Source organism: Corvus moneduloides, chromosome 18 (genome assembly GCF_009650955.1).
Source record: "Corvus moneduloides isolate bCorMon1 chromosome 18, bCorMon1.pri, whole genome shotgun sequence".
Taxonomy (NCBI): Eukaryota; Metazoa; Chordata; class Aves; order Passeriformes; family Corvidae; genus Corvus; species Corvus moneduloides.
The window spans coordinates 3,715,970-3,739,494 of NC_045493.1; the positions used below are offsets into that span (position 1 = coordinate 3,715,970).

Below are 23,525 nucleotides of genomic sequence, written 5' to 3' on the forward strand. Positions count from 1 at the left end.
TCTTCCTTTTTTTTTGTCTTTTTCTTTGTAACAATGACGCACCCAAGGTAGGCTCTGGATTGGATTGATTTTGGTGCTAATCCAGCATGTTACTGCCTGCAGTCCCTTCCCCTGGAGCATCCCGGAGCCACTCCAGAAGAGTGAGCTCTGTCCTCTGATGCCTGCCATGGCCAGTGCCTGTCTGCAGCTGAGCAGCCTCCTTGCCCATCATTAGTGGCCCAAGATGTGGAAAGCTGTGCCTGGTCAGTGAGGTCTGGTGCTGGGAGAGCACTGGTGGAGGCTGTGGGCAGTTAGAGCATCCCTGGAGCTGCTTGGAAACACAGTGAGTGAAGATTCATCCAGATGCTCTCATCCCAGCATGGTGCATGAGTGCTGCAGCCCTGCCAACAGCAGCAGAAGTGCTCTGAAAAACCCATGTGAGGGTTAAAATAAGGAACACCAGGAGATGCAGATGTGCTGGGGCTCCAGAGCTGCTCTGTGCGGTGCTCAAGCCTCCTCCACACCAGCCTGTCCCTGTGCCATGTGTGCCACCAGCCAGCCCTCCCCAGAGGAGGTCCCTGGGGGCTGTGATGGAGCAGAGCTCTGTGCTGAACACCCCTTCCCAGGATGGAGCAGGCTGGCCAGGCAGCTTCCCACAGAAAGTAAATCCTGGGTGCAGAGTCCCCACTGTCAGCCAGCTGTATCCATTTGTATGAGATCCCACTGAGTGTGTTTTGCATAATTTGTTTCCCAGAATGAAGTGTTTTACAAGTGCAGCGTTTAATCACCTTGCAGAAAGGGGATGAAAAACCATCCCCCTGCCTGGGGCTGGGAAATAACTGGAAAGGAATCTGGAGAAGGGACCATGTGCTCACCCCACCGTGTTAGCTGGGCTGGAGAGCCCAGAGGAGCGGGTGTGTGCCGGCAGAGAGCCTGGGGCTGGACTGGAGAGCTGAAAACACCAGACATGGAGATATCTGTAAGGAGGCAAGCCCCAGCATCCTGCCTTGGAGCTGAATCTGCTCCCCAGCCCACCGTGCCTGCCCTCCCAGGGCCTGACTGGAGGAGGTGATGTGGAGACTGTGCATCCCGAGCCTCTGTAAGCCAGCTCCATTACAGCTCCTGAAACACAGCTCTTCCCTGGGGCCCTGGCACTCCCCCACTTCTGCTCTTAGTAGAGACACCCCAAAACTTGGCAACTCAAGTATCTTCTCAGGTGAGTGTGTGCATTTCTGGCAACAAGGTGAATCCATGCAAGGCTGACAACACCCGAATCAGAAAACTACTCCTGGGTTCTGCACAGAACTTGGCCCTTCCTTGAGGCAGAGGTACCTCTGTTTTTTGCTGGCTAGCTGCCTTCTTTTTGGCACCTGGGGATAAATCAGTGGCTTTCTGGACCATGAAGGGCACAGTGAGCAATGGGTGCTCCTCACCCTGCTCTGGGGGTGACGGCAGGTGTTGGGCTGGGGGGCTGCCGCTCTCACTGTCATTTTTATTTTTATTCACAGCAGGTGAAGGATGAAAAATCAAAGTAATGGCCAAGGATCCAGCATCCACTTGACTTCTCTTGCGCATGGCAGAGTGATAAATCCAGTTAAGGCATTGCAGTGGGGTGAGACCACAAGGTTACCCAGCCCACACGCTCCAGGAGCTGAGGATGATGCTGGACCAGCAGCCTCAAGGAGTGCTCCCCCTCCCTCTCCCTGCCTCGCCTTTGCTCTGCTGCCGGTGGGGGACAGTGTTCCCGGCCGGGAGCCGGCTCAGCCGGGCTGGCAGAGCAGCAGGAGCCTCCCCGTGACTAACGAGCTGTTTGCTGCCGGCTGCCTGCACCGCGGTGGTACTCTGAGACCCGTGCTGATAAACCGAGTGGTTTCTCCTGCTGCAGGCCTGCCACCCGCTCCCTCTTATCCAAAGGATCTCTGCTCTGAGCGCTGCTTCTGCCTCTTCCATAGCAAACAAACTGCTGAGGTCTGATCCTGCTGCTGGGAGATGTGAGGTGGGGGTGGCTCTGAGTGTGGGTGGTCCCTGCTCTGAGCTGGGAGCAGGGCAATGGGCTCCAGGAGGCTTCCCTATGGCAAAGGGTGGAGCTGTCATCTTCCTGGAGAGGGTCTGAGCTTTGCACCTTGGCTCTGGCAGGTGCTGGAGGAGGCTGCCCCGAACTGAGCCACGTGCCCCTCGTTTGGCTGTGAAAAGATAACCAGCAGCTTGGAAGGATGGGTTTTGTTGGTGATGCCTGTTCGCTAAAGGCTGCTGGATAGGGAAGGGAACAAGGCCTTGGGAGCACAACCTCCTGTCCCTCAGCCGCGTGTGGAGTGATGACATCCAGTTAGGAATATCTGCAGGGCTGGGCTGGAGCACCGTGAATGACAGGGTGCAGTGCTGACGGGATGGGTGCCTGCTTCTCCCCTGTTATTTATTGTGCCATAAAATCCAAGGCAAGGCACATCAGTGCTTGCTGTGAAGGGTTTCACACGTGTCAGCTCTGTGTGTGTGACAGAGCAGATGCTCCTCTGAGCCAAGGGGCGCCGTGAGCAGGGGCTGGTGATTGATGGGGCAGCCTTCAGCTGCCTGCACCTTAGCTTGACTGTGACATGGACCTGCTTCCCCATGAGCTGGGACAGCAGGGTCCCTTCAGGAGTAGTGTCCCACCTGTGAGGGCACCTTCTGCGAGGGTGCTTTGTGGCTGATGCCACCCCAGGAAGGCAGGGACGACTGGGGGGCTTCCCCAAGGAGCTGAGGCTCCCGCTGGCTGATTTCCCAGGAAAAAAGACATGTGCCATGGCACTCTTTGTGTGCGTGTTCATGTGACAGCCCCTGAACCCCTCAGATGGTCCCAGCCGCATGTGATAGCAGAGCTGTCACCGGTGCTGACAGGAGATGTTTCTACATGGAAATGTTCCTGTGGAACATACAGCCAGCTGGGAGAGGGTAGCGGTGAGCACCTCTGCAGCGGGGCAAGCCAGCACACAAACCCCCAGGACGTGCAGAGATGAGTCTGATGTGTGTGGCCCACTCATGGGTGAAAGCCTGAGCAGGCACTGACAACCTGGACATCAAACCTGGGTCAGCCAGGAGACATAAATCCTGGTATTTGGGATTAGTGCAGGTAATTTGTTTTCAAGACAGACAAATCCCTTTCCTGGAGGTGCCTGTTTGTCACGGGAGATGTTCCTTGTCTCCAGAAGAGTTACTCCAGTTGAATAGATCCTGCTCTTTCAAGGGAAATGACTCTGGAGTTGCTAATCACTGGGCTGGAGGATTTTTTTTCTCTAGCATTGGTGATTCTTCCTCCCTTTTGTGTTTCTGCAACACCCCAGGCTTGGGAAGAACCATCTGCTGATTTGATTAATGGCCCTTTTCTGAAAAAGCAACAGAGACAAATGTCCTCCTGAACATGACACAGAGAAATGGAGAAACAGGCTGGCTAATTTTCAGCCATTATTTTGGAACCCAAACTCCTTCCCAGTATCAATTTAGCTATTATTCCAAAAACTAATTAATCTTCACTCAGGCAGCTCCAAGAGACCTCAGTTTTGATAATTAACAGCCCATACATAGATTATGAAAACTCCTGTTTTTGGATCCCACTGCAGTGCTTGCCTTCGACAACACTCCCGCTATCGTCCCGCTTACCAACTCCTTCCATCAACCCATCTTTTTTTTGACAATCAAGAGTAAATAATTAGCTATGATGGATTTTGCTTGCTTTCTTGCAGCTCCATTCCTTTTCTTTTTTTTTTTTTTAGTTCCTTAAATGTTCTTCAAACAGGCAGTTTTTGAGGTGGTTTTGCAGCTAATTACAGCCAAGCAGAGCAAATTGTTGCTGCTGTCTGGAAGAGCTGGAGAAAGGTTGGATTTGGCTTATGGAGAAGCTGGGAGATAAGGTATGAGAAAGGAGATCCTAGAAAGTTAGGGATGGGATTTTTTTTCCCTTTTTCAGTCTTGCATGATGAACTTAAAACGTATTCCTGGGCTGGGCCTGAGCTGACCTCCCATCCTGGCCTCTTGCTTGCTTGCATAGCGCTGATCCTCTTAGACACCCAGTCCCTGTGAGATTTATCTCACCTTTCCAGGGTAAGAGTGATCTATTTCCCAGGCATTCCCCTGGAATTGTGCCACAGGGAGAGAGCTTTGGGTATGGGAAGGACAGAGAAGTGCTGGTGCAGCGAGGCAGTGGGGGGGGGAGGGGGGGGGGATGCTTCTCCCTCACCCTCCTCCCCGTGCCGCCCGGGGTTTATCTCTCCAGATAGCGGGCTTATCAAGGCCCTGCCTCTGGAAGATCGCTAACGATTTCATTTCCGGCGTGCTGTGAATTAGGAGGCAGCCTGCACAGCAATGCCGAGCGGGAACAGGCTTGGCCGCTAATTGCTGTCCCCACGCCCTTCCGCTGCCGCCGCTGCCGGCCGGGCCCCTAATTGCTCCCTGTCCTGATTGCATTTCGCTGGTGCTGGTGGTTCATCCACAGCTCTTGCCTCGCTCTCAGCGGCGGCTGCTGCTCCCTCTGCCCCTGCCACATCCCCGTCAAGTTTATTAATGAAAACCTTATCTGTCTGCGCAGATAATGCCGGGAATAATTAGTACTCAGTGAGGTCTGTCGGGCTCCTCAGCTCTCCCAGCCCCCTGCCCTCATCTCCTTCCTATTTGCAGTTTCCCAGGTGCTTGGTTAGTGCTGGGGATGGTTGGGGTTTTTTTTCTTGGGGGGGTGGGGTGGTTAGATCTTCCTCACTCTGCAGTTTTCAGTCTTCCTGGCTGCATCCACAATCCTTGCTTCAAATTTGTAACAGTGGGATTGGTGTCGGTGTTCTCCACCCAATGCACCCAGGGCCTTAAGCAAAAGCAGTCCCATGGTGGATTGGAATTAGGCGATCCTTAAGATTCTTTCCAACCCATTCTGTGATTCTGTGAAAATCATCTGAGTTTTCATTGCTCAGGGCACATCTGGTGCATGTGGGGAGCTGCAGCCAGGTTCAGTCTCAAGAGACCTGGCTGGGTTACAGGTCTCCCTCGGTCCCATCCCTACTGGGAAGCAAGGCACAGCCCCACCTCCGCATCAGGGACCTGTCCCAGCTCTGCTTGAGCTCCTTTTTTTTTTTTTTTTTTTTTTTTTTTTATTATTATTATTGTGTTTATATTCGTTGTCTCTTGGCTCAAATCTTTCAGCCTGATAAAGGATGACAGCGCTTCTCGAGTGCCTGGGATGGCATAAATAATTCCGGTGCTAAGAGTGAGATTTACAGCGATATAAATGTCATGAGTGAGCCCACTTTGTATTAATGGCCTTATTAGTTATGTTGCTGTAAAATACTGATACTCCAGTTGTTAAGCAGCCATGGCTTTGCTCTGCAGCATTAATTCAATAAATTGGGCCTTTTTGATATAAATCTTAAGAGTCTGCTGAGCCCCACTAGAAAATCCTTCGTGATGTGTCAGAGATCTTCAAATGGCTTTGGCTGAGGTAGACCTGGGAATAAAAAAGCTGCTTGGTGTGCAAGTGTGGGGTGAAGACACTGAATTCCCTGCCTGGGTCACAGCTCAGCATCTCCTGTGGGATGAGGATATGGCACAGGGTGTCACACAAGCACCCCGGCCTCAGGGGCAGCCTGGCCCCTGGAGGTCTGGGGGTTTTCAGCCATCTGGGATGCTCTGGAAGCTGCATCTCCAGCTGCGTCCCAGAGGTCAGGGCTGGATGTCTCCTGTGAGCCAAAGGGTGACTTGGCTTCAACCCCAAGCTCTGGTTCACCCAGGCATTGAGAGCGGGTCCCTGGAGTAGAGGGGAAGGGAGAGAAGGCTGGGGCTGGGAGGGTTGACACCGGAGGAAGGAGACGCCCCTAGCGCTGCTCTCATCCCTCTTTGTGCCCTCCCCCGCCGCGTCCCTGTCACCGCCTCTGCTCTGCTCGCTGCTGTCACCTCCTCCGGCGTTAATCCGGAGGTGAGCTGACAGCCGGGATAGCTCTCCTTGTCTGACCCCAGCCCCGAGGTGTCCCTCCTCCCCTGCTCCCGCCGGGCTGCCTGCCTCCTCCTGGCCCTGCGAGAGGTGCCAGTGCTGTCCCCATCCTGTCTGTCCCTCCTCTGGAGCCGCTGCTCCTGCCAAGGCTCTATTGCAACTCTGCAAACTTTCCACCAGCGAGATGTGCAGGGAGGAGGGGGCAGGGGGAAAGCACCACGATAATTGAAAATAAATGATGCATTGTATGAAATAAATGTTCTGGTGCAGCCAGCTTGCTGCAGAGGGAGGTTTTTTAAATTTATTTATTTATGTGTGTATGTATGTATTTATTTATTTATTTATTCTTCCTAGAATTCAGAGGTGCCTGGGAAAAGGGAGCTTGGTAGAAAAGGAATGGCACTCCGAGGCTGGTGGGGGTATGGGCTTCCACTTGTGGTTTGGGCTGTACCCTGCAGGCCTCTGGAGTGGGATGTGAGCATCACGTGGGAATCGAGAGCAGGAACGGCATCATTCTGGGCCGTGGCAGAGGTCCCTGGGCTCAGTGCCCAGATCAGGATGAGGGAGTAGCAGTCCTTTCTCCTCTTGCTACTGCTTGCATGTGAGGATGTCCCAGGTCTGACTGTTTAATGTCCATCCTCAGGCCATGCCCATGCCTCCACTGAGCTTCCTGCCCCAGGACCTGCCTGACCCTGCAGCTCTGACCCACCATTATCTGTCCTCCAACCCACTGGTGGGAATTTGGGTTGCCCCACAATGACCAGAGCTCTGCTGCTGCCCTGCCTGAGGTTAACACACGTGAAGCAAACAGACCCTCTGCCCCAGGTGAGTTTGCTTTAAAATGTTCCTCTGGTGAGGATTGACTCTTGACACAGCTGTTTATTATGGGAAGAGGCTGCATTTTCCTGGGAGATGTTGGATTTAACCAGGAACATGAAACTTTCTCCTGCCTTGGATCCCACTCATCACTAACTGACCACGTTGTGGTTCTTATGCCTTGATAAGACTTATCCTGGATTATTATTTAGCTGCTAATTAATCTTGAGAGTGATGTAAAGGCTTTGAACTGCTGTTTGAAGATTTGAGGGGATGGTTTTTGCTCTTGTCAAAGAAGGAGGGATTTGGAGGTGAGATCCTAGCTCTGAATGACATTGTTGCTCTACCCTGACAGGTCGGAATGGCTCCTGACTCCCTCTCCTGCCAGCACCTGCAGGGGCCCTGCAAGACAAATCCCTTTGGGAATCAGGAGCACAATGGTGCTTGGGGAGGGATGCCAGCCAGGGTGACACTGCCTGGGGATGGGACACTCTGTGTGCCAAGTCAGACACCAACAGGAGCCTCTGGGTGGGTCTGTGAGGTTTGGAGTTACCAGCCCAGCCCTTTCCTTCTCCCGCAGGCTTTTTCCCTAATATCTCCTGGTGCTGAAGGACAGCTCAGACGTCTCATTAATCACTGATGATGATGGAGCTGTGGTGCCGAGGTCCCGGTGGCTGCTGCTTCCCCAGCCAGGGATATTTTGCAGATGCTGCTCCCTAAAAACTCCAGCTGAAAACTGGGAAAACACTGTGTCCCCCTCGGGACTCGTAGCTTGTGGGAGATGCTCCTTCTATGTGCCAGCCTCTCATTCCTGCCCATGGCACACAGAGTTGTGCCCGTTGCAAACCTGCATCTTTTTAAAATATATTTTTCCTTTCTCCATGATTGTCAGGATCAAGGGCAGCTCCGTGGTCGGTTGATCTGCTGCTACACTGATTTGGCAAAGGCTGGGGGTGAAAACCCCACAGCCTCCAGACGAGGCCATACAGCTTTTATGATGGAGTTTTCCCAAACTCTGTCCATCACAAAGCAAACAAACACCCCCAGCCCAGCTTAGAGCTGGAGGCAGCTGGTTTGGGGGGAGCATTGATCGCTGGCTGCTGGGTGAGACCCAGCCAGAACCCCACCGGTGTCAGGAGGCATCTCCAGCCCTCCCAGCTTGCAACCACTGGGCTGGGAAGGAAGCTCAGCCTGTGTAGGAAGCGATCATTTGGCATTTGCTGTCAGCCTTCTGACACCCATCCCTGCCGGTGAGGACCCCAGCAGAAAGCCTGGTGGATCTCAGCTTGTTTTGGTCTTAATCTGACCTGGTTTTGTGATAATGTCATCATCCATCACTGCCTGGGGGCATAGGGAGGGGAGGTTAAACTCCTCCTTCACACTCCACCGCTCCCCTGCCACTGCTTTATCTCTACAGAAGCTGCATTCAAGTGCAATTCACTTTGTTATTAATTTCTTTTACACAGAGGCTTTTCAAGTGCTTGGGAGCAGGGATGGTGTCACGGAGACCCTGCACAGCCCGGCAGCTGCAGTGCTTGAGTGCAGTTTGAACAGCCAGCTCCTCCAAGGGCAGCAGGCAGAGAGCTGAGAGCCTGCTGGGGCAGCCACCTTGCACCTGCATGCTGGAATAGGCCTCGTGGAGATGGTTCTGAACAGCAGGACTTCTTCCTCAGCAGCTGCCAGGGTTGGATCAGGGATGGGATTGCATCATCATGGAGACCTGCTTCCCAGGGATGGTCCACTCAGTGACAAGGGCAGATCAGGGCTGGGTGGCCATGTCCCATGGGTGTCCCTTCACCAGGTGGTGTGTACTGGTGAGCCCAGCGCTGGAGGAGCATCTGCAGTGCTCCACTGGCCCTTTCTCAGCTGCATGGATCCCCCATGCCTGCAATCCCCAGGGAATCCACCCACACAAGGCTGCATTCTTGGCTGGAGAAAAGCTGGTGGAGAGGCTGGCAGCCTGGGGGACTCTGGGAGGGGATGCTGACATACCCCAAAGTACCACTGTCCTCCCCCCGCCCATCCTGCTGTGGCTTGTGCTGGCTCTGGGGACTGGATGTGCTGGGACTCTTTGTGTGGGTTTTATGTGCGTTTAATCTGGTAGCAAAACTATATTGCAGAATGTAATAAATGAGAGGTTTAATCAAACCCAGCCAGCCAGCACTGATGGAAACTTGGTGGTGGAAGAAAATACTGCATTTTTGTTTGTTCATCTCCCCCTGTGCTCCTGGGGCGATGTCCCGACTCTCATGGGGGGCTCCTCATGCTTGGTGGCACTGGGAGGTACAGGCTGGATGTGGGGTCACTGCCAGCCCACCAGCTCCCAGCACACTGGCTCTCAGCCCCATGCTTTGGCCAGGCATCCCAGCAGTGGGATCTTCCTCCTGCCACTGCTCTACTCAGCCCCTTTTTCTTCAGGAAGAGGGTCTTACATGGTACCCGCATTCCAGGAGCTGGTGCTGGGCTCAAGCCCTCCATCCCACATTTCCTATCACTCATGATGGCACCAGGATCTGGTCTTAGGGTGTCTCCAGGACTTGTCTGCCTAAATCTTAGGCGTCACGTGGGAAGGTTGAGCATCTCCCCAGGCTGGAACCAGCCCTGCCAAGGGTGGGAGTGAGGATAAAACCACCAGGTTTCACTGGCTCTGAATTAGGGGCAAAGCATCCCAATATCCAGCCAGTTGATGTGGCTAGGAATGAGGAGAGACTCCACGTTTTCCCTGGGAACCCACCAGATCCTGGAGCTGCGGCTCCGCTGCCGCCTTTCTCCAGATGGCATTTCTCAATGAAGCCTCTCCCAGAAATAGCTGCGCACTCAGAGCAGACGGCTCTGCAAATAGCTCCTCTCCTGAGCAGAGGAGGCAGCACGGTTGGAGCAGCGTCCTCTGTGTCCCTTCCACCCTCTCGAGTGCCTCGGCACTGACTCTGCTTCCCCTGAGGCACCTCTGCCTCCAGGGAAGTGGGGATGTGCTGGGATCCCTGGCTTTGCTGCAAGAGCTGGCGGGCTGCTCATTCAGCCCCGGGCATCCCACAGCCCCACCGAGAAGGATGGCTGGTGGCTTCCAGAGCAGGGCAGGTGGCCTGGGGGACACAGCACATGGCCCCTCTGCCACGGTGGCCAGGCATCACCACCCCCAGCTGCTTTGCTGCCTTATGGGCCTTTTTATATGCTTACTGTGCCATCGTAAAATGGGGCAGTACAATCTTCTCTGTAGGTTTAACCGATTTATTAGTAGTCTGTAATGTCAGTAAAAGCTCATCCATAAATCTGATCTTTAGAATTTATGGGGCAAACATTCCAGCGCCTTATTAAAGGCACAATTCATAAACGCCTATAAGTACCAGCTCGGCGGCAGCAGGAGAGAGTTATCCTGGGGGAGGGAAGGGTGGTGAGCTCAGCCCACCACACGGAGCCTTCACAGTCTTTGGGTAGCAAATCATGTGAGGGACTGTCCCCTCCAGCCGGGAGGTGCCTGTCGCCCCCGGCTCTGCACTGTGCAGGCACCGAACCCAGGGTCCCAGCCCTGCAGGCTCCCGGCCCCCCAGCCCTCTCCCCCGGGACCCCACAATCTGCCATCACCTCGTGCCTAGCCCAGGGTGCTGGTATTTACCATTGAAGTGCGCCGAGTGTAATTGCTAATCAGATACAGGCAATCAATCCACGCTCCCGTCGCTGGGGAAGGGCTGCTTCCCTGCTGAAGGTGACTCCTGCGGGAATTCAGATTTAAAAATAAAGGCGATAGTCATCAGCAGTTCATTAAATTGGCATCGGGCTCATTTGCACTCAGTGAGGGGATGAGGCAGAGGCGTCTGTGCCGCCTCCCCTGCCCTCACTCTGGGGTGTCCGCAGGAGATGCTTCCAGTGGGATGAGGCTCCTGGGAGCCCTCCCTCATTTATTCCTCCTGTCCCGGTGTTACTGCAGTCATGAGTCAACAGTGCGGTGCATTTAAATGCAAACCACCATTATCCGTCATTAAAAGCTCTGTCACCACCCAGACTGCACGGCGATAGGGCGATAGTTATTGTCCCATCCTGGTCCCGGGGACACACGGCTTCCCTGCCCCTCCTGCAGCCGCAGGGATGCGCGCCGGCCGTGCCGCGTGTCCGCGGTGGGGGAGGGCTCTGCTGGCTCAGGTGGCTGACATCCGACTGTCCCTTCGTGGTGGCCTCAGAGCTGAGAGGGGAAGTGCAGGAGAAGCAGGCCTGGAGAGCACGGGGGTGCCATGGTGCAGGAGAGATGCGGGGACAGGCACCACACATGCCAGGGATGCTCGAGAATGGGCTGAGATCCCGGAGCTGGTGAGTGCTGCAGGGCCTTTGCGGATTCACAACCGATTGTTCCCAAAGATGGACCATCCCAGCAGAGTCCAGGTGTTATTTCCAGCAGGGTTTCCCATCCCTGAGACTGGGCACAGGCAGGAGAGTGATGCTTCTCCTAGCTGCCCCATGTCCTCCATCACCTGCCAGGGACAAAAGTGGCTGCAAAATCATCCCACAGCATCGCTTCCTGCTCCCCACCTGGTCCGGGGGGGTTCATGTTTCCTCTCCATGAGCCCACCAGGATGCAGCCCCTGTGCTCCTCATGAAATCCCAGCACGAGCAGAGCTGCTGTTTCCTGTAACTCTTGGTGATTCCCTGTCCTCAGGATTTGGAGATACTATTTCCCTCTTGGAGGAGGGAAGTGAGTGAGGCAGAGCACCTTCGGTAGTGGTGTTGATTCAGAGCTCATAATTTAATTAAGAGAGAAACGAGATCAAAAGGAGACGGTATTAAAAAATAAATCAGGTGAAGGGAGTGGAGTTCCGTCCTTTAATTACAGATTGGATTTGTAACAGAGAGCGACTCAATCACAAGGGAAAAAAAAGGTGTCAAGTGGAGAGACACCTTCCCTGGGTTAATTACTGCTAACGGGGAGGGGGTGATTGGGGTGGGTGTTGGTGAGCTGGAAACCCTCCGACGTTCACAGTGATGCTGACGGTGTCTGGTGTCCCAGGATCCTCGGGATGCTGGGCAGTGATGGGGGCTCGATGGGTTGAGAGCTCTGAGGGCAAACAGCTCATGGCTGGGTCCAGGCATGGCCTGGGGAAGCAGTGGCCAGGGCGATTCTGGTTTTGGGGGCCACGGGCTGTGCCATCGGCAGTGGCGTTGGGGACCGGGGCCAGGCTGGCAGCAGCCCGATTTGTGCAATAATTAATTCTCCTTTGATCATCTGCTGTGTAAATCATCAGTGGCCAGGAGTTAATCATGCATATGAAATGAATCCTTCTCCTGCCTTAATGAGCGCTGAATCGTGACGGGCATCTGTTTACTTCTGACACTTTCATCTCTTTGACAGTCTGAACAATTAGTTGTTTCCAATAATCTCCTTTTTATTCTATTGAATATATATATATATATATATGTGCGTGTCTGAGAGCAAGCAGCCTTTTACTTTGTACTCCTGCTCCCAGCGTTGTCCCTCTAATCTTTGTTTTTTTTAGTCTCAGGCAAGGATTTGTTTCTGGGAGCGATGCGAGGGCTCTGCAGGCACCCAGCTCCTTGCTGTCCCAACGACGATGACGCTGGTGGCAGGATTCCTTCTATCCCAGCAGCTTTGAGCCTGGGCTTTGCACAGTTAACAGGAAACAAGAAGCCTGTTTGAATGTTTCCGCCTCCATCTACCTGGAACGAACCGCAATTAATCCACCGGTTGCGCCGCCAACGCAGTGTTGTAATTGGATTAATTAGAGCGGAGCTGGCGGCCGCACTGGGGAGGTTTGGCCCCGGCTGCAGCCTCCTCCAGCGTTGGGATTCGTGGGATCCGTGCCTGCCGGGCGCTGGACCAGCAGCACCAGGGGATGCCGAGGCAGCACTCACCGGGCCGCGGGCGATGGAGCTGGTTGATGGCTCAGGGAAACGACCTGTCCGCTAATTGGAGTTGATGAGGCGTGGCCTGGTTAACGGGGCTTGTAAAGAGGCAGCAGGAGCAGAGGGGGCTGTGTGTGGGTTCTGCTGTCAGCCGAAGGGACCCAGAGGAGGAGCCGGGTGGGTGTTAAGGCAGGTGGGGCACGGAGTCACCTTCCCCATCACCCCTGACTGCCGGAGGGGCAGTGGGTGGTGCTGCCTCCGCCCCAGATTTTGGGGAGAAGCACGGATGAAGGTGAAAGTGGAACGTGAGTCCTGCAGCAAGGCTGAGTAGGACAATCCTGGCCGTGCTGGACCCTATCCTGCTGTTCCTGTGCCAAGCCTGGTGCCCACCGGCCTGGAGGAAAGGTGGGGGACAGATCTGTAGGGGCACGGTGCCTCTAGGCACAAGGAGCATCCCTAAAGGCTGTGGGAGGATGTCAGCCCTGCTCTCCCTGAGCTGAATTGGGTCTAACCTGGTTCAGCTGGAAACCAGTTGTCACAGGGGATTTACTGCAATTGCCTTAATCAACAAGAAAAGCCCTTGGGAAAGCCGGCAGTTCCCTGTGCCGGGGGCTGCAGGAGCACTGAGCTGACTGCTGGTGCTTTTGAAACCCTCGGAGCAACCCTTACTGGTGCAAGGCCAGCTAATCCTCAGCTAACCAGAGCAGTACAAACCACCCCCAAACTGCTGAGAACAGGCTCTGCACCCTAAACCATGCAGGACCCAAGGCTGTAGGACTCCCTCCCTGCTGAAGGGAGCCAGGACCCAGCAGTGCAGCCACCAACCCAGCTCAGGATGCTGAGGAGGTGATACCAGCGGGCACAACCCAGCCTCCAGGTATTCTCTTCCTCCTTTACCCAAAAGGAAGAACAAAATCCCACCAGTTCCTTCATTCTCCAGAAAAATTAGGGGGTTTTTTTCTGAGATGAATCAGCCTCCCCAGGAGGCACGTGGGGTGATGTGTGGATGCAGCCTCAGCATTAGCCAGGTAATTTGGGGCTGAGGAGGTGACCTAGAAAGGACATCAGGGCTGCTGCAAGGGGGAGTGGGGGTCTCTGGCCAAGCAGGAAGGGTTTGCCACAGCCTTGGGCTCATCCAAGCTCACAACAACAGCCAGCAGGGAAGAGGACCTTTCCAAGAGCCAGACACACCCAGATACCGCCAACAGCTCTGGAGCCCGTGGGAGGCGTTGGGTACTTGCCCCACCCTGGCTGGAAGATCCCATTGTCCTCAGGGCTCTGCTGTGACCTTGGGGCGAGCTCCAGGAGCTGTCAGTTCTTGACCCAGCTTGCAAACCAGCCTGAACGGTGACAGCAAGGTCAGCAAGATTTAGGGCCCCTGGACACATCCTTAGTCACATCAGTTCCGTGGTGTACTTGGCTGTAATTTAGCCTGGTTTAATTGTGCTTAAATTAGCCACAAATGGAACAGCACTGCAGCTGCGCTCAAAAATATATAAAATTACAGCACACTAAAACATTTCCACGTTTCATTAGTGTGTCTTAATGGGAAGTGTCTGCTCCCCAAACTCTCTGTTTACTCTCCAGAGCAGTAAAAGTTTACACATTTGCCGTTGTGCTGCCCATTAACACTGCAAAATCCTCTGTGTGTTTTGCAGGGGCAGCGCTGCTCCTCACAGGGATGGAAAGCCTGAAATTTAGGGGGACTGTGCTCTCCTGAGGCATTTCTGCATGGGCGGGAGTGAGCTGAGCAAGGAGCATCCTGACTGCCAGGTGGGAGCAATCTCACACCGCAGGAGAAGCACAAGAGCCCCATTCCCGGGATGGTGCTGCCTGTCCCCCTGGCTTTATCAAAGCTCCAGCTTTCTCCCAAGCAGGGTAATGCCTCGAATCCAAATCAGGAAGCTTTTTCAGTGGAAGCAGCATTTTAGCAGAAGCCTATTTAACGCTTAGGCTGACGCCCTCGAGTGCTTTATTTTAAAGCATTTTTGTTCTTCTCCATTATCAGTAATAGTCTATAAAAGCCAAAACGCAGCACTTTGCTCCTGCCTGCTCCTGCCTGCTCCATCCCCCTGTGGTGTGGGCAGCCCTGCATGGCAGGGGCTGAGGAGGCTCCTCTGTCCACAGTTCCCACTGCCCCACCACGATAATCCAGAGGGGGAAAAATCCAGGGGAAAAAACTCAGCAAGAGGTGATTGCATGGAGTCAAACCACTTTCCCCATCAGCATTCCCCAAACAACTTTCCCCAATGCCTTTGGTCTTGGGCAGCATCTTCCCAGGGGATCATGGCGTGAAAGGAGTTTTAAGATTAGAATACAAAGTAAAAGGGTGGGGATTGTCCCTTGTCCCTCTCCCACTTTATCCAGATCTCAGCTTCCCCAGGGAAACGGACTTTTGTACAAGGGGTGGCCAAGGAAGGGTGAGGAGTGAGCTCGAGCAGTTTGGGGGATTCAAACCTCCTCCTGCTCCTGACTTGGCTCATGGGTTCAGAACAGAGAGGTGCTGCCAGGCACAGGGAGCTGCTGGAGGAAGGGGAGCAGGAGCTGGGCTGTCCCCGGGAAATGGAGCGAGCCAGGAATGGAATCATCTCAGCGCTGGCTTGGAGGAAGACGTGCATCCTGAGTCTGACCCCTTCTACCTTTCCCAAGCTGGAGGCAAAAGCCCGATGCCTTCCCGCTCTGCAGCCCAAACTTGTGCTGAGCATCCCCAAACTCCCTCCTCCAGCCAGACCCGAGCTGGAGGCTGGGATCCGACCAAGCTGGCTCCGCCTCGTTAAGCAGTAATTACTTCAACAGGCAGCGGTGCTGTTCGTGTGATTGGAGGCTGCTAATTGCCAGCGGGGAGGGCAGTGAGAAGAAAACAGCCTTGCTCTCCCCCGCTCCGGGGTACATCCTCGGGGCCCTGGGAGCTTCTGCCTGCGGTCGGGGGTTGCCTGTGCCCCCCGCAGCCCAGCGAGGGGCTTTGCTCCCGGTCTGGAAAGCCGGGCCCTGTCTCTTCTGCCCGGACACATGTGGCTGCGGGCTCTGCCCCCTCTGCCCCCCTCTGCCAGCTGCGTCAGACCTTTCGGCGATGGCACTCGGAGAGCAGCGGCGGCTGCGTAGCTTTGCCGCATGATCCCCGGGGGCTACTCGCCGCCACGGCCACTGCCACTCAGAGGGGAAAAATCATATTTTCAGCTCCATCCCTCCATCCCCCTTTCCAGTCTGGAGCTTTTTTAGAGCCAAGGGGAAGAAAAGGACGTGGCCTGTCTTCCCTGCCTCCCTCGGCTCCTGTTCTTTCATTCCGCTCTTCCCGAAGAAGCCTGCGAAGGGAACGCTCACGGTGTCCGTCCCTGCGCGTTTTTTTTTTCCTTGTACTGCCTAAAAGCCGGGAGGCTTTGGTAGGTAAGCACGGAGGGAAAAAGGCTTTTGTTGGAGCAGACGCATGGGCAGGTGAGCTGCAGAGCCCCCTCCTGCCAACAGAGAAGCCGGCTGTTTCCACGGAGGCCAGCACAGAAAGCCAGGGCGGGATACGCCTGGTCCTGGGGAGGGGGACACGGGGGTTTGGCAGGCCCCTGCTGTCCATCTGGAGATGATGGAGAGGCATCCTGAGATTCAGGGGCTGTCTGGCGGTGTCCCACCTCCTGGAGGTGACACCCTGCACCGGTCCCACTCCCATCATGGTTTTTCACGCTCAAACCCCACAGGTTTCCCTCTTTCCTGCACAGGGACAGTGGAGCCAGCACTGATGGAGGGGACATGGGCATCCTCATCCCTCATCCTTTGTCGACCCAAACAAGGGGAGCACAGGTCAGCCCCCCAATATCAGCTTCAGCAGCCCCCTCACACCATGTCCAGCATCCTGAAGCTTCTGAGCTGGGCACTGATGGATGGTCTGTGTCCACAGTGGATGCACCCCAGTGCCCACAGCCTTCACTCTTTCCAGGGAAGGCTGCAGCTCCACTTCCCAGCCACTCCTTTATTTATTGCCTGGAGAAACTTGGGCAGGGTGATGGAGGGAGGGGACAGGGTGGTCACTGCCACCATCCTGTGCCCAAGGGACCAGCACAGCCTTGCAGCTGCTCCAGGGCTGTGGGTGCTTCTGGGTTTCCTGTGGGTGTAAATGGCTTTTCTGCGGGCAGAGAAAGGAAGGGCCAAAAAAAAAAGGCACTTTGGCAAGTGCCTTGACCTTGGATGCACCTGGATATGGGTACAGGCAGAGTGGGAAACTTGGGTTCTGGGCTCTGCCCAGGGCTGAGGGATCAGCCAGGAGCCTTGCAGGGGAAAGGGCCATAAAACAGGTATTTGCCCCTGGAAAGGTGGTGAATTCCCTCTTGCAACAGTTTGATTCTGCAAAATGCATTTATCAGGCTAAAGATGCTACAGCAGCAGCCTCCCACCACAATCTGAGGGTTTTTCCCAGCTTGGCACACAGCACGCATTTTCCTGTGGCTGTTGCTGTTTCTCCACCCTGCAGGTAACTCCCCACTTGCTCCATGCCACCTTTCTTGGGAAAAGCAGCTTGGATCCAGCCCCACTGAGCATCCTCTGTCCCCTCCACACGGACAGGCCCATGGCCAAACCAGGTCAGCATCCATCCACATCTGCCACAGCTTTCAAAGCAGAGCATCACCCCTCCTCCTCCTCTTCTTCCTCTTCCTCCTCCTCCTACCTGGCCAAAGCAGGCAATGTCTTGCAGGAGGCAATGGAGGACCCCCTCCTGCCAGGCACGGCTGGCTGAGTCAAGGGAATAATTGGTAGGTGCTTCTGGAGTGCCATGAGCCGAGGACACTCACAGCCTTTGTTTATTGACTCTTGATGATAGAGAATACTTCCAGAGATAATTACTGATTTTCTGCCCTTGCAGCAAACCTGTTTGTCTGGGGAATGGGTGGAGTTCCAATGGCAAGTGGAAGTGGGAATGGGGTGGATTGAGCAAAACCAGACTCTGGCTCTTCTCACTTGGTACAAGCCAAATAAGAAAAAAAACTCCAAAACCTCAACATTTATAGAAAAATATTTGTGCAGCTCCAGGACAAGCCCAGCTTTCTTCTCTCTACTAGGGGGAACAGATTAAAACATAATCCTAGCTAAACACATTTTCTCCTTTCCCTCCCTCTGGGTACCGTACCTGCACACACACAGCTTCTTCCTACTGATCCCTGCTTCCCTTGGCCCTGGGCTTGTCCTCCTCAACAGCAGCCCAGCACCCACAGCGGGTGTTCACCAGAGCAGGAACACCTCTCTCCATACCCTCAAAACCAAAGACTGTGTATGGGAGGGGATGAGGGGATGGGGCCCTTTAAATGTAGAAGACGGGAAAGCAGGAGAAGGCATGGCTAGAGTTTCTCTGTCCCTGAGCCCTCTCACAAGTCCCTGGGGGGGTTGGATGCTGAGGGGAGGCTTTGGGGATCAAGAGGGTACTGGGTGTTTAATTGTGGGGTGCAGTGGGTTGTAGGGCTGCAGAGCCAGGTGTGGGGAGTGGGGCTGGGGGCTGGCAGCCTTGGGGAGACCCTGGTCTGCAACCCCCCATGCATGAGGGGGAAGCCTGTTGTGTCACTCAAAAAAAAAAAAAACCCAAATAAAGAAGAACTCTTTAAGGGAGACAGTTTTTGTATTTTGTATTATTTATATTTTATTTTATACTATCATATTTTCTTTTATTAATATGTTCTGCTTTGGAGGAAAAAGTGAAATTATCCTTTAAGTCCCAGTTTCCCTGTTCCTATCCCAGGACTCACTTGCTCTGCTACAATTTATGGCAAACATTTGAACCTGGCAGAGCCCCACGTTACTGCTGGAGCTGTAAATAACCTGGGGTGGCATTTATGGCACTCCCATAGGTGAATAACTGGGGGCTGTGTGCTGCTGGCAAACAGAGGTCCCACAGGGCAGGCAGCACCTGCCGGGGCTCCAGGGATGCTGTGGCCATGTCCACCCCCATGGGACCAGTCCCACAGCCCCCACAGGGACACCAGCCCCAGTTCAGAGAAGTGTTGGCAATGCCATGGGTTAATAGACACACTAAAAGCGCACAGCATCGCTTCTGCTTATGATATAGTGCTTTTTCTGGGTATCTTGTAATGCTTTCTCAGGCTGTTTATTTATGAGAGAATTTATTACTGCGCAGTTATTCTATAGCAGGGAAGTCTATTCCTGGGAGCCTCCGTTAACCGAGCCAATTGCTTAATTGGCTCACTGATGTGTCCACAAGGTACGCCAGGAGAGAGGGCTCTTGTAATGATCACAGCCTTCCTCCTGCCCACGCACCACCCGTGCTGCTAATTTAATAGTGCAAACATTTATTATTCCTTTTATTTGGGACTTAATGTTAGGGCGATTAGAGCCATTCTGGGATGGCTGGTGGAAGGGAGTGAAATGCCCTGGAGTGCTATAGGGACCCTGGTTGCAGCTGGGAGTGGTTGGGCTCATCCTGCAAAACCCAGGGGATGGTGGTGTCTTGCAGGGGGTGTGGTTAATGAGGCACCAGCAGAGGTTTGGGGCTGACAGTGCCGGTGGGGCTCCTGCCTGATCCTCACCCCACAAATCAGAGCGAGATTGGGGTGTGTATGTACTTACACCTGATCCCTGTTTACTGAGTTTAATGTGCTCTGAAGGGGAAGCTGGTTCCTAATGAACAGCCGGTGTTCTGTGGAAATCACTGGAAGGGCCAGAGCAAAACCAAGCTTGGATTTGCTTGGGTGGGGAGTCCTTGTCCCTGCCCAGCTGTAGGGCACTACAGCTGGGCTAGTAGTGACTCTTCTGGGGCTGCTGTGTGTGCCCTCCCCAGCCGTTCTTTCACAGCGTGGCAGCTCTAGACCTCTCAAGCCCTTTCTCCTTCTTCTGCCCTTTCCTGACTGTGACTGTCCCTGGACGATCCCCACTCTGACATCTACCCACGGCGTGTGCAGCGTGCCCTGGGCTAGAACAGAGCTGCAGCTCCCAGCCGGCCTTTCCCAGGCATCGCGGTTTCCCGGGGGGAACAGCCTCCCAGCGAGCATCTCTACGCTGTGCATGAACGTTGTCCTTCTCTGTCGGGTTTTTAGGCATTGTCTGGCAGAGCTGACAGTGTTTCTATAAGCCCTGCTGGATCCGTGCCCGGTCTCCCTGCTGCCGCCTCCCCGGCATCCATCTCCAGCCGCCCCTGGCCTCGCGGCACGGAGCTCCGCCGGCGTGTGCCACCGGTGCTGCGGCTCTCGGTGTGGGACACAGCCCCTGATCCCGGCTACCAGCGGGACAGACAGGGCAGGAAGCAAAACGGGGCAGGGAAGGAGGAGTTCGCAAACCACGCCGCCAGAACGAGCCTTCTGCTAATGTATTTGTAGCAAAGAAGCGATTAAGTTTCCCCATGATTTTCCTTCTTCTCCGGCTCCCACCGCCTATTGTTCCTGGTTCCATTATCCCCCCGCCGCTTACATAAACGTATCATGCGGGTTTCTGAGGCACAATAGAGAGAGTCTCATTCATCCAAGGTCACCAGCTTTTACTTGCGCTTCAAAGGATCTGGTAGAAGAAGCATTTTCTCCTAAAGACGTTTTTATTGTACTCAGCGCAGAGGCTGAGGGAAATCGCAGCGCGGCACTTGCACTGCCCCAGCTCTTCTTCCCTCCCCATGCGTACAGTCCTGGGGGGTCAAATCCTGCCCTGGAAGGTGAGGAATTGTTTTCTGTGCTGGTTGGGACCCCACTGTAGGATTCCCAGCCTGCCACTGCACTGGAGCCAAGGAAATGCACGCTCCATCCCTGCCCCTTCCCAGTTAAAAGAGAAGGCGGGCGGGCGGGGGGTGGGGAAGAAAGGGGAATGTCTTTCAAAATCTCTGTCCCATATGGGTCTCGGTATGGACGAGTTACAAGAGTGCTCTCCACGGCCTCCTGCTGCTTTCTCCCTCAGCTGTGGCTCCAGGCTCTCCCTTTCTTTACTTGTATCTGGTTGGGACTGGGTAAACACGAAGGCTACTGGCAGCCTCTGTGGGGAGACGGGGACTCGCTCTGCCCTGGAAGGTTTGTGCCCCGCAAAGTGCAGCGGTGCCCCCGACCCAGCAGCCAGTAGGGAGCGGCCTGTCGGCTGGGGAAGGAGATGATGGGGATGGCGCACGGACGGTTCTGGGGGCTGGCAGGGGATGGAAGCCCCCCAGGAGCCAGCTGGTGGGGGTGAGCGGCGTGTGGGGGAGCGGACCCGACCCGAGCGGGGTCGCGGATCCCCTGGAGCCGCCCCCTCCCCGGGCTCGGCTCCGCCGCTCCAGGCGCAGCTGCGGCGAGGGCGGTGCCGGGGAGGGGACGGTGGCGGGTCCGGCCCCTCTGCCCGCCCCGCCGGCACAAAACGGGAGGCGGGGGCGGCCGCGGCCGCACTCCCCGCTGCGGGCCGGGCCGGGCGGCGTGGGGGATGTAGCGCTCAGCACCGCGGACAGCGGCGGGGCCGGCTGGGGGCTGACCGTGGGTCCGGGGGCCATGGCCGGCGTGCAGCAGGGCGAGAAGCAGCTCTTCGAGAAGTTCTGGAGAGGCACCTTCAAAGCCGTGGCCACACCGCGACCCGAGAGCATCATCGTGGCCAGTATCACCGCCCGCAAGCCGCTGCCCAGGTAAGGGCTGCCGGGACACGGGAGTGGGGCCTCTGGGAGACCCCTCGTCCTCCTCCATCTCTAGTCCCCTTCCCACCATAAAGAGGGTCCTGAGTGTGTCCCCCCGCCACGACCAGTTAGTGGCTGGAGGACCCGGGGGACCCGCCCCGTGCCTGAGGCTGGGGGATGCCGGCTGGCTGAGCCCCCTCCCCGGGCAGGTGCTGTGTTCCAGAGCAGAGCAGGTTTGGGAAACTTTGGTTCGGTGGTTCTTGGAGCCCGGGATTTGGCTGAGCCCCAAGGGGGGAGCAGGATGAGGGGCTGGAAAGCTCTAGCTGGGCTGTGGAGAGGGGGACAGTGGTGGGGGGCATCAGCTGGAAAGTGTGACCAGCTCCCTCCCCGCCGTGCAGAGCCCTGGGGTATGTGTCCTGCTGGTTGCCTTGTCTCTGTGTCGGCCCTTCACCTGAGACCTTTGGGAAGGTGAAACAGCTCCCCTACGGCTGGACTCTGCCTTGTCACAGAGGGGAGGCTGGTGTCCCCCAGGGACGCGCAGTGCAAAGAGCCTGGTTGCTGCCACGGACTGGGGCAGCTCTTGGGATGGTGTCCCCCACATCCCACAGCCAAGCAGCCTTGACTTTGTTCATCCAGTACCTGTCCTGTCCTCCTGCTCCAGGAAAGTTGGTGCCCCCATGTTTGCCAGAGGCTGAGCAACAGAGAAACACATGAAATGAGGCTGCAGGTACCCCCTGAGCCACTCTGCCAGGCTGTCACACAGGCAAGGGTCCATGTGGCTTCCTCACAGCCGTGCACACTCTAATTTAGACCAGCTTTATTTTGCTGACTGTCTCAATTTGCTGACTGTCTCAATATTGGTTAATAATACACTGTTTGTGCTGGTTTTATAAAGAAAGGACACTTTTGCTGGCTCTCGTCTCTCTCTTTGCTCTGTTTTTCTTCTGCCAGCTTCTGCCCAGCTGGTGTGGGGAACCAGCCAAAGTTCCGTGGAGGTGATGGGTCTGTAGAGGAGAGGGTCTCGGTCTGCAGCAGGCTGAGTGTCGGAGGCTCAGCCTGCACTGAGGAGTAGAGAAACCCTTTGGAATGAGCTGTTTCAGATGCTCCCCGTGCCAGTGGAGGCTGTGAGCCACAGCAACAATGGGGATGGGGGTCCTGCTGCTTGTGCAGTGTGGGGGTCCCTTCTGCCCCTGCAGCACAGCTGCTGAGCACGGATTTTTCCAATCCCTCTGATTTCCATTAATCTGGCTAGGAAATTGGGAAGGGCATGGCTTTGGCCTCCAATGGAGAAGAGCAACTCTTGTTTCCACGGGCAGTGTTTGCAGGGCTTCAGCCTTTGTTGGGGAGAGGAAGCGCTGTGTTTTTCTCCATCCCTGCACCAGGTGTGGTTGGCACCTGAAGAACTGAGGGCTGGCTTACACACACACTCCTGCCTGACAGGTGCCTGAGTGAGCCATGCTGCTTTGCAGTTGGAGGTGTCATAAGGCAACAAATTAGGGTATTGGGGAAGTACAGCAAGCCTGGGTGCCAGGAGTGATGCCTGGCTCCATCTAACCAGCAGTTTGGATTGTGCAGACATGCTGGTGGGGCTGAGCACCGTGGCTCGGGGTGTTTGCAGATCCATTAAAAAGTTGCCAAATGTGTGTACCTCTCCGTGCTGTTGGTAGTGACAGCTCCGGTGGGAGGGAAACTATCCAGGAGCTCTTGGCACACAGCAAAACGACCCCACCAGCTTGGCTTTGCTGTGGTTTGCACCTCAGCACAGCAGATCCAGGTCCCCACGCCAGGATGTGCTCCGGCCATGCTGCTGTGGGGTCAGTGGAACCTGGTTCCTTTTGTCCCCTCGCAGCGTGTGCTGCTGGATGGGGATACTCCCTGTGGTGTGGCCATCTGCACACAGTTGCTGAATGGGGCCAGCCTGGTGGGGCTCACCCTGGGGTCCGCAGGACCCATGCTGCACTCACCCTGTCCAAGGCATGGAGGGGCTCTGCAGCTTGAGGGGCTGCCACCAAAGGCTGTGGTGACAGAGATGCTGCAGTTCCCAGCTCCTCTCATTGGTGCTGCCGGCTCGGCTCGCATCCCACAGGGCTCTGTCAGGAGCCCGAGGCTGCCATTTGGGCAGGATCACACCTCTGAGATGCCAGATCTCACACCCTGAGGGGCTTTGCAGCAGGTCCCCATTGGAGTGCACAGTGATGTCCCCAAGCTGGCACTAGGCTCTTAGTCCAGCAATAGCCAGAGCCGGGCTCCTGCTCCCCATCCATGGAGAGAACAGACCCAAGGCTTGCAGCAGCTCCTCTTGTAGTGGTCTCAGTGCCCGGCTCCATTCTGGGTTGTTTTTCCTGAAGATTTCGCTGTGCCAGTGCTTGGATCGTCCTCTCTTCCCTGACG

At 55.4% G+C, this 23,525-nt stretch overlaps 1 protein-coding gene and 1 long non-coding RNA gene across 7 annotated transcripts in view; both read left to right on the forward strand.

Moving 5' to 3' along the window:
* Positions 1–17,537, forward strand: part of LOC116453103 — a 42,021-nt gene extending 24,484 nt beyond the window's left edge. For 2 of the 3 annotated variants that reach the window (XR_004243682.1, XR_004243680.1), the window contains 2 exons: positions 6,567–6,748; positions 12,223–17,537. This is a non-coding gene — a long non-coding RNA (uncharacterized LOC116453103). The other variant, XR_004243681.1, reaches the window with a different exon arrangement.
* Positions 17,538–20,931: 3,394 nt separating this feature from the next.
* The window catches only part of SRRM4 (serine/arginine repetitive matrix 4), a 46,463-nt gene continuing 43,869 nt past the window's right edge, over positions 20,932–23,525 (forward strand). For all 4 annotated transcript variants that reach the window (XM_032127813.1, XM_032127817.1, XM_032127814.1 and 1 more), the window contains exon 1: positions 20,932–21,146. In XM_032127813.1, coding sequence (XP_031983704.1) covers positions 21,016–21,146 — 131 coding nt within the window. In that variant the 5' untranslated portion in view covers positions 20,932–21,015. The remainder of the gene's footprint in view (positions 21,147–23,525) is intronic.